Raw genomic sequence first — 11,084 nt, forward strand, 5'->3', positions numbered from 1 at the left:
AAACATGTTTCATTTAGAAAAGCAGTCTTAAATCACTATGTGATATGTGTTCCTTTGGATCAAGAGGTCAGGCGGTTCAGTCTGGATCAGAGCAGGAGAAATAGTATAAAAACACAGAAAGGAGGAAAGTCTCATAAAAAGGATCGTAAAATTGAGAAGAGGTTGTTGGCACAAGAAGTGTTTGGTTAGTATCTGTTAGTTAAAGTAATTTGATCCATCAGGAGAATGAAAGTTCACTACTTGGCTCTTCTATTGCTGTCACTGTCAGCGACCAGCACAAAGGCTTTATGGAGGTAAGTGAAGAGATGATCTCTTCCTCTAGACTACACTTTAAAAAATATTTATGATTTAACCCATTAGAGATTTAATGAATTTGGCCTTTGTGTTATTTTATATGTTTATTCATGTCAAACATGTCATGTTTCATGCCTGGTGTATTAAAAAATGTAAATATGAATGGGAATTTATTTCAGTGATATTTTGCACATGAGAATTTCTGGGGGGGGTAACTGTGGCCAATGTACACTGGAGAAAAAAAGTATTTTATAATGTGACTTCCCAAACTTCTCAATTGTTATACCTGATTGAAAGGTAGGATTTGTTTTTTTTTTAAGTGAAAGATCAAATGGATTAAAAATGCAGATTTATTTTCAGGCTTCCTTGTCCATATTTACCGGGGGTGGCAATAATTCTGACCATGACTAGATTTATTATAGATTTGAAGAGTTTCGTTGCAAAACAAGATAAATCCATTTTTTTACATTTTTGTCAAAACATGTTTATTATTATGTTATCATGTTATTATTTTGTTTTATGGTGCTACTTAGCTGTATTTTTTAAGGTTTAAATCAAAACAAATCAACTGCAGTTGAATTGATATTAATTGGAATGCACAACCAAAAAAAAAGATTTCTGAACAATTAAAAAAAAGGAGTTATCTCGTTTTGCAAAACAACTCTTCATTTATTCATAACCCAACATTCTGTCCAATATTTACCCAACCATGTGTTAACTCTGCGGACCTGCCATCGGGTCCAAAACTGCATCATCAAATTACAAAAAAATGTGCTGTATTAAAAAAAAACACAATTTGTTTTAGAGGAAGGCAAAGTAGAATGGAAAGTTGAATAATATAATTGCAATCTACCTTACTTCCAATTATTATTAGTTCTTAACTCACAGACTATAGTATTTAATGTTTCTTTAGATGCAGTACATACAAATGGTGTATATGCCTCTAAATATAATGCTGGGTTGATTCAATTCATGCTTGTGTAAAACATGTACAAACCATGAATCTAGAAAATGTCCATATTTGACCCACCATGGGTTAAAACAACCAACATTTTGAAGTGGAACAGATTAATTTAAAACCAACGGTTGGGTTTGTCTGATATTGCTGTTTTTAATATTTAGACACTATTCTCTCTCTCTTCACTAATCAGGATAAAACTGAAAAAAATGCCATCCATAAGAGAAAACCTCAAAGAAATGGGCATCACACAAGCTCAAGTGTTATCACAGATTATGCCGAAAACAGTTGAACCTTCACCCAAAAATGGCACAGCACCAACACCTCTGATCAACTACTTAGATGTAAGACCCAAAACTATTTAGTGGTATTTATGCACAATACATGACGGTTTACAAAAAAAAATGTATGTATTTGTCTATTTTTATTTAGACACAATACTTTGGTGAAATTAGCATTGGTTCACCAGCTCAGATGTTTAATGTGGTGTTTGACACTGGTTCTGCCAACCTCTGGATTCCCTCACACAGTTGTTCTCCTTTATACACGGCCTGCTGTGAGTCTTTCAGTTCAAGTACATCCATAAAACCACAGTATTTGCCTAAATGCCTGTTTTCTCTTAAACTACTGTATTTTTGATTTAGTCACGCACAACAGGTATGACGCTTCCAAATCTCTCACTCACATTTACAACGGCACAGGATTCTCCATCCAGTATGCATCAGGAAATGTCCGAGGATTTCTGAGCGAAGATGTGGTTATTGTGAGTAAAAAAATATTTAAGAATATATGTCATGAATAAAAGATAATAACACACACATGCATGGTGCACAAATGTGACTCTATCTGTCAAAACCCAGCTTTTTTATGATTTATTGTACATAAAATCATCTTACATAAAGTAAAGACAAGTGCACTCTGTGAAAATTTAACCTCGATATCTTTAATATTGACTGAGTGGTCATGTCAAAGATTAAAATAAATATGAAATCAAGGACTGAAACCAAACTTTGATGCTTAAAATCTCATTATTTTATTATAAGACTTTAGTATGGATTTCACAGACAGGGTCACATATCATAATTGATCACTTTTATTATAATTTAACTTTATGGCTTGTAAAGTTGTGGTTGCATTTTAAATATCATCACACTTCTGCACACCTTAAAACTATATTATCACCCTGTTTAGTGCAACAAAGAAAAATGCATAACGGCTGATGAAATTTTAATTGTGCTAAGTATGATACTAAAATCATTAATACGTAAAGAAAAACAAAAACATGCCCTTCACGGTGGTATAGTAAAAAGAAGTGAACTTGATACATTACCTGTGATTTTTTAGGTGGGTGGTATCCCAGTGGTCCAAGTGTTTGCCGAAGCAACAGCTCTCCCTGCTATCCCGTTCATTTTTGCCAAGTTTGATGGAGTGTTGGGAATGGGCTATCCAAATGTAGCTATTGATGGAATTACACCTGTATTTGATCGCATCATGTCACAGCGTATCCTAAAAGAGGATGTTTTCTCTGTGTACTACAGTAGGTGAGCATAAGGATTTCTTTGCACAAGGGTAATGAAATTTAACATGAACATCTATTCTTCATACCCTGCTTGATGGTATAACTGAATTTTTTAATTCATGATTAATTAGATATATTTTTCTTAATTTGAAATAAGGATTAACACAGCCAATTAAAAAATTCCTTTAAAGGAGAAATGTGTCATTTTTCTACTATGTAATTTACAGGTATATTCCTCTGAAAAGTGTAAACAATGTGGTGCTTACAAATGTGTTGGTTTTAGATAATTCATATCAATGTTCTTTGTCTGTATATAAGGGACCCAAAACACATACCTGGTGGAGAGTTGGTGCTGGGTGGCACAGACCCAAACTACCACACTGGATCTCTCCACTATATCAATACCAAAGAGGAAGGCAAGTGGGAGATCCTCATGAAGGGGTAGGATCAATAAAATCATCAATTTTCCAGAACATTAAAAACTTTTGCTTTGTGGCTTTTTAAGTTAATCCACATCTGCATGTCGTATATCAGTTTAAAATGATGTCCAGTAGCCATCTGTTATTTATTTTGAACTATAAATCATTTCCAGAGATTTCAGAAAGATAATCATTGGACATTTTATTATGATTTCAACACTGTAAAAACTGTGATTTTATGATACACACGGTCTGTTTGATCTCATTGATGCTTTAAATCACTGCAGAGTTTCTGTTGGAGCGGATATGCTGTTTTGCGCAAAAGGCTGCAGTGCTGTAATTGATACAGGCTCCTCCTACATCACAGGCCCCGCCTCCTCTATTTCTATTCTGATGAAAACAATCGGTGCAACTGAACTGGCAGAGGGAGAGGTAAATTCTGTCTTGCTTATAGTAATGCATATTGGAATACATTTATCTGAACATAAATACACAATTTCAAAAAATTTTAGCTTATACCAAAAATAAAAAACTTTTCAGTTTTCATTACAATAATATGACATTGTACCTAAATCACAGCTGTAGTGGCACAGCTTCAGATATCTTCTAGAGCCATAAAAATAATCTGAACAACATGTGCAGTTTCACAAATGAAAGACAGCATATAAAAACGATAACCTCTTATAAATGATCAATTGATTGCTTTCACATATCAAAAGAATATAGTGTATCACATACTGATATACTGAACATATAAAGCAACATATAGCGAGTTCAATGTGTTAAGTTTTAACCCATTTCTTATTTTTATTTTCTTATTATTTTATTTCCTTTTCCTGTTGCACAACTCCATGAGCACAGCTGTTTTGATCTGTCATGTTTGACTGTGATTCATAAATAATGTCTGAGGAGCAGATGGATTGAAAGCGGATGTCTGTTTGTGCCTTGTCAGTGTGATTGAAAAGCTTTTATGTGGGAAAACCTGCATGTTTTTCATATATCATGGGCGAAGTTTAGTGACACCTCAACCTTTCCACATATATTTTCATCTGATTAACCTAAAATGTGCTCTCTCTCTCTCTCTCTCTCTCTCTCTCTCTCTCTCTCTCTCTCTCTCTCTCTCTCTCTCTCTCTCCAGTATACTGTGAGCTGTGATCTGGTCAAGTCATTACCCAGTGTGGCCTTTCATCTTGGTGATCAGGAATATCCTCTTACAGAAGAGGACTATATTCTCTGGGTGATGATATCTGTTTTTGATTAGTTTTTGTTGGATAAAAAGGATAATATAACATCACGCACCTACAAGATTTGGTTGCACTGACCTGTGCATCTGTGATCAATCTGGAATTGAAAGCTGGCATTTTATCACATATTTTGAACCTCAGTATTAGTAACTGCGCATGCAAAGTATTTATTTTGATAATACTGTACTGTAAAAGCCTGTTGGGATGTATTACTTATTTCTTCATCAAAACTATTGAAACAAAATACATCAAGTTTTTTGTATGTTATTTTTTAAATGTCGCATCTGTTTTAAGACTAATCAGTCTGCAATGGGTCCAAAAGACTTTTAAGAGGTTAATTTAATTTTTATCAGTCCATAAGTTCAATTGCCCCCATTTGCTTTGACATTGAGCACTTAAGCTGGCATGAACTTGACATGTTTCTGCAAAACCTAATGATCTACATTATCACAGCATGATTTCCAAACTACATCATGTGTGCTTCGATGGATTAAAGAAAATCTAAACCTTTGAAGGGTGGTCATGGTCAATGTCACAATGGGCTTTTTTAATTAAAGACTATAAAATATTTTTATTTCATAACATTTCTTGTTTTAAAAACACTTTGTGTTACAGCTCTGTATTACATTAACCTTCTCTCCCTGCCTTAAAGGGATAGTTCACCCAAAAATGAAAATTCTGTCATAATTTACTCACCCTCGTGTTTTTACAAACCCACATAAATGTTTTTGTTCTGATGAACACAAAGGAAGATATTTTGAGAAATGTTTGTAACCAAACCATTCGTGGACCCATACTTTCAATAGTATTCTTTTTTCCTACTATGGAAGTGAATGTGGTCCACGAATGGTTTCTCAAAACATTTCTCAAAATATCTTCCTTTGTGTTCATCAGAACAAAGACATTTATGTTGGTTTGTAACAACATGAGGGTGAGTAAATGATGACAGAATTTTCTTTTTTGGGTGAACTATCCCTTTAACATTTTATTTTATTTTTTTGTCTACAGCAATCAGAGTTTGGTGAGGACATCTGCACAGTGACATTCAAAGCGTTGGATGTGCCTCCCCCTACTGGTCCTGTCTGGATACTGGGAGCAAACTTCATAGCTCGATATTATGCTGCGTTCGATCGAAGAAACAATCGCATTGGCTTTGCTCGTGCAGTCTAACATTTAATGGGTCCAATTTAACGTTTACTGCGTTCATAAATACCTGACCTGTCACGTTAATAACTAAATATAATAACACACATATATTAGGAAACTTAAAGGGATAGTTCACCCAAAAATGAAAATTTTGTAATCATTTACTCACCCTCATATTGTTACAAACGTGTATTTATAAAATTTATTTGTTTTGATAAACACGGAAGAAGATATTTTGAGGATTGTGTGTAACCAAACTGATCATGAGCTTCATTCGCTTCCATAATATGAAAAAAGGAATACTGTGGAAAAGAATATGGTTCATGAACGGTTTGGTTAAACATTTCTCAAAATATCGTCATCCGTGTTCATCAAAAGAAATTTATAAATGATGACAAAATTTTCATTTTTGGGTTAAACTACCCCTTTAAATGATCAAGTTATAAGGTCAGAGACAAAAGCTGATGAGATTTATAACAGATCCCAAATTATGATTTAGTTCAGGGTTCAGATGTATTTTCCCATTATCCAGATTTGAATTAAGATAGGGGAGACTGTTCCTAGATCAGTAAACTAAATTTACAACATAGGGGAAAAATAAGTGGCTCAGTGACAGGAAATAATGAAGTTGCATTCTCTTAACATTTGGTTTTAGTTTAAACTGAATGTTTTTTGATAGCATTTAAAAACAAGATGCAGTTAAATGCATGCACACACAGTAGTCTGCTGCAAACTTTAAGTTTAACTTAAATGAGTTAGTTGACTTTATTTACTATATATTTTTTCCACTATCCACTCTTGTTTCTGACTACATTTTATTTCTGTAATCTGACTTCTGCACCAAGAAAAATATATAAATGATTTGAAAAACCCATATTTCCAGAAATGCACATTTTGATTTTGCACCATTGTAATTTACTACTACATATTGTAATACATTAATATAAATATCTTTAAGTTGTGTTTTACTAGTGTACTACATTGTGTGAATTATGTGAAAACTCAATAAACAAATATGCATGTATGTAAAATGCCTCATCAAAAGAAATCAGTGCTAGATTCTGCATTGTATTGCTACAAAACATTAGGCCTGGCCAACAGCCGGGGAGCATCTTAATATTTCTGGCACGTTCTTCAAAGTAAACACATTAACTGAAGACATTCACTGGATCTTTCTTTTTATGTTTTTGTCTGTATGTCTGTCTCTGTCTGTGAGTATTTAAAACCTACCCATCTTGCAGTGCATCAATTGGGAAAAATGGTGAAAAGGAATGCAAGATGTGAGATCCCCCGCTGACGCAGTCATGCTAAAGTTGCCTTTCTCAGCAGGACCCCCAGATTTTATTACTCTATTTTCTCTCTTTATCTCTCTATTCTCTTCCCTTCATCTACTGCCATGTATTTCTCAGTTGGTTTATAATGTTTATCATCGGTAGCCTACCGTTCATTTTGAATGAGGTAATTTCAAAAGCCAGGTAGTGTTAAAAAACGCAGTGACTTATTTTCTTTTTTCCTTTTCACATTTTATTTTAACATGCCACTTATTTTTATTATGCTACAGGTCAAACCTGGTTAACCAAAACACTAAATTTCATGGCAACTTGAAATTACACGATTTTAAAGGAACACGCCCAAATTTTGGGAATTTAGCTTATTCACCGTATCCCCCAGAATTACATAACTCCTAAAGGGGGCGTGTTCCTTTAAATGTGAGTGCTGCTTGCCGTGACAAAACTCAGGCCAAAAATTACAATTATGCTAACATGTTTAGCATGACATTAACATAATGCTAACAATTTATTATAATGTCATCATTACACTAGCAAGTTTTTAGCTTGCTTTGGGATGATTATAATTTTTTCATGATTCTAGCATGTTTTACTACAATGCTAACATGTTTAACATGATTGAACATGATGTTAGCACATTTGAACACAATGTTATCATGATTTTGGTATAAAGTGTAGTTTATAGTCGTGCATAGATTCTATGCCATAGCTACATTGTAGGCTGTGCTGTGTGTAGTTCTGTGTAACCTGACGCGTACCCCGCCAAAAATTTAACAACTCATCCGTTCTATGTGTACCGCAAGCACTGTGATTGATCCACTAAAACCCCTTCCGTCAGGTAAAAAAAAACCTGGGTCGCATTACTTTATAGATGGTTTCATCGTACGCACGTGCAATGATGTGGTTATGCGTCTGAGCAGAACTTAACTTCCGGTCTCTGTTTGTTTAATGGTCTGACTAGTTGCTAAACTGAACTCTTGAACAAATACCTCATCGAAAATAACAAATTGTTTGGTTTCCTAAAGATGAGGGAAGTGATCATTGATTACCACTATTTTATAGGAGGTTTGGCAGCTGATCTGTAGTTAAGAATGCATACATTATATAGTACAACCCCAAATCAGAAAAAGTTGGGACACTGTAGAAATTGTGAGTAAAAAATGAATGGAATAATTTACTAATCTCATAAACTTATATTTTATTTACAATAGAATATAAATAACATATCAAATGTTGAAAATGAGACATTTTGAAATGGCATGCCAAATATTGGCTCATTTTGGATTTCATGAGAGCTACACATTCCAAAAAAAGTTGGGACAGGTAATAAGAGGCCAGAAAATTTAAATGTACATATAAGGGACAGCTTAAGGACTAATTTGCAACTTATAAGGTCAATTGGCAACATACTTGGGTATAAAAAAGCCTGTCTGTGGCAGTGTCTGTCAGAAGTCAAGATGGGCAGAGAATCACCAATTCCCCCAATGCTGCGGTGAAAAATAGTTTTCTGAGTTTATCAGAGAAAAATTGCAAAGAGTTTGAAGTTATCATCACCTACAGTGCATAATATCATCCAAAGATTCAGAGAATCTGAAACAATCTCTGTGCGTAAGGGTCAAGGCCGGAAAACCATACTTGATGCCCATGATCTTCGGGCCCTTAGATGACACTGCATCACATACAGGAATGCTACTGGAATGGAAATCATAACATGGGCTCATTATGATAACATTGTCAGTGAACACAATCCACCGTGACATTCGCCGTTGCCGGCTAAAACTCTATAGGTCAAAAAAGAAGCCATATCTAAACATGACCCAGAAGCACAGGTGTTTCTCTGGGCCAAGGCTCATTTAAAATGGACTTTGGCAAAGTGGAAAACTGTTCTGTGGTCAGACTAATCCAAATTTGAAGTTCTTTTGGGAAAACTGGGACGCCATTTCATCCGGACTAAAGAGGACAAGGACATCCCAACTTTTTATTAGTGCTCATTTCAGAAACCTGCATCTCTGATGGTTTGGGGTGGCATGAGTGCTTGTGGCATGGGCAGCTTACACATCTGGAAAGGCACCATCAATGCTGAAAGGTTTATTCAAGTTTTAGAGCAACATATGCTCCCATTCAGACGTCGTCTCTTTCAGGGAAGACCTTGCATTTTCCAACATGACAATGCCAGACCACATACTGCATCAATTACAACATCATGTCTGCGTAGAAGAAGGATCTGAGTACTGAAATGGCCAGCCTGCAGTCCAGATCTGTCACCCACAGTAAACATTCGGCACACCATAAAGAGGAAGATGCGACAAAGAAGACCTAAGCAACTGGAAGCCTGTTTTAGACAAGAATGGGACAACATTCCTATTCCTAAACATTGGTCCACCTCCAGCTGTTCCTTAAATGTACATTTAACTTTTCTGGCCTCTTATTGCTACCTCCACCTTTTTTTGGAATGTGTAGCTCTCATGAAATCCAAAATGGGCTAATATTTGGCATGACATTTCAAAATGTCTCACTTTCTACATTTGATATGTTATTTATATTCTATTGTAAGTTTATGAGATTAGTAAATTATTCCATTCATTTTTTACTCACAATATCTACAGTGTCCCAACTTTTTCTGATTTGGGGTTGTACACATTTAACACAGTAACTTTATCTCAGTGTAGTTTTTGATACGCTTTAGCTATGATTTGAACTAAGATAATCTACGAGTTGTTTATTTTGCTTGTTATAAAAAATGAATCTTTATGTTGTTACTGCTGAAACCATCTATAGGCATTACCGCTGGCGACGGTTAAAACAAAGATGGGTTAAGTTGAGGAGTGATAACTCAAACTGCAACAAAGGTCGCTGGCTCTTTACCTCCATCACTGCAGGTCTTGTCAAATCATACAAAACAAGCTGATTCTTCTTCTTTCTTTGTGGGTTTACTGGCCAAACTGCTTCTTCTTTGGCTGTTGCACTGTGGGTTTACAGGCGTGTATACTACCTACTAGCGATCTGCATGTGTAATTGCATTTCGACGCGGACGACCATGCAGAAGTATGAAAACGACCCGTAGCTACACCATAGGACCTATGATAAAAAAAATATGAGACCTTAATACTAGCATGATTTATTGTGATGTGAACATGTTTTAAAGTGACACTAACATGATTTAGTTTTTCAACATGACTACATGATGTTATATGATCCTAGCATGATGCTAACATGTTTGTAGAGTGTTTTAGCTCGTTGCTATGATGTTCAAACGGATTGCAAGGTGTTAGTGTGTATAAATTGATTACTGTGTGTTGCTAAAGTGTTTTAGCTGGTAACTAGGGTGTTTCGTCATGTTGCTAGTTTTTTAAGCTAGTTGCTATGTATTTGTAAGGTATCATAGCTGGTTGCTATACACTGTTAGGATGATTACTAGGCGTTATTATAGGGTTGTTATGGTTAAATGTTATATAATGTAAGTCTTATTCATTGTTATTAAGCTTTTTCATTTGGTCTAAAACATCATGTGTGGTATTTTTCTGAGGTTAAAGGTGTGTCATACTGTAGGTCACATTGTGCATTTTCATGTAATATTGAAACTGGATAGAAATTTTGATGTAAGATTCTGGTTATCTAAGCAGCTGGCAGTTAAATATTTGCTTTGACAAACCATTAATATGAGTAACACAAAAGCAAAAAAACAATAAAGATAAGCTCTGTTTAAAGGAAATTCAGTGAAATTTGCCCCAGTGTCACTGAGCAGACAAAGAATTTACACTGAGCGTGCATCCACAAAATCCTGCAATTGTTTCTGTGCTCATCCATCCAAGAAAACAAAGCTAAAGGTCAAAACAAAGACTCATCTAAGGTCTGGTGGCCCCCTCATACCCTTATTTAATCATCACAAAACAAAATGAAAGTTTTGCTTTTTAGTTCATACACATGACTAACAGTAAGTGCAGGGGCTCTCCAGACAGATTTCAGGAAAATAACTATTCACATCGTGCTCATTGTGTGATAGCATGAGTCGCATGCTATCTTTACATTGTCAGAATGTTACTTCTAACTTAAACATTTCTATCAAACATAAAATCCCTCGGTGCAATGATAGAGGACATTATTGCTTTATACATTTATCCATCAGGAGCTGAACGAAAGCAAATTAAGACTTTTGCTTAAGCCTGCTTCTCAGATTTGTACACTGATAATCCCACATGTGTCACATCTTGAATT

The 11,084-nt window shown here is 35.1% G+C and overlaps 1 protein-coding gene across 1 annotated transcript; it reads left to right on the forward strand.

Annotated features, from left to right (window-relative positions):
• Positions 1-225: 225 nt before the first annotated feature.
• On the forward strand, positions 226-5,693 carry ren (renin). Its single transcript, XM_065247962.2, has 9 exons — positions 226-293; positions 1,446-1,596; positions 1,685-1,808; positions 1,897-2,015; positions 2,597-2,793; positions 3,090-3,212; positions 3,478-3,622; positions 4,329-4,427; positions 5,443-5,693. The coding sequence occupies exons 1-9, from the start codon at positions 226-228 to the stop codon at positions 5,602-5,604; spliced, it is 1,188 nt and encodes a 395-aa protein (XP_065104034.1). The 3' UTR covers positions 5,605-5,693.
• Positions 5,694-11,084: the final 5,391 nt, after the last annotated feature.

The sequence above is a fragment of the Paramisgurnus dabryanus genome, chromosome 11 (assembly GCF_030506205.2).
Source record: "Paramisgurnus dabryanus chromosome 11, PD_genome_1.1, whole genome shotgun sequence".
Lineage (NCBI taxonomy): Eukaryota > Metazoa > Chordata > Actinopteri > Cypriniformes > Cobitidae > Paramisgurnus > Paramisgurnus dabryanus.

Excerpts from the sequence above, each read along its gene's own strand:
- ren (XM_065247962.2), top strand. The coding sequence starts at position 226 with ATGAAAGTTCACTACTTGGCTCTTCTATTGCTGTCACTGTCAGCGACC. Across the intron at positions 2,016-2,596 it reads TGAGCGAAGATGTGGTTATT|GTGGGTGGTATCCCAGTGGT; the intron begins GTGAGTAAAAAA and ends GTGATTTTTTAG. Across the intron at positions 3,623-4,328 it reads CTGAACTGGCAGAGGGAGAG|TATACTGTGAGCTGTGATCT; the intron begins GTAAATTCTGTC and ends CTCTCTCTCCAG.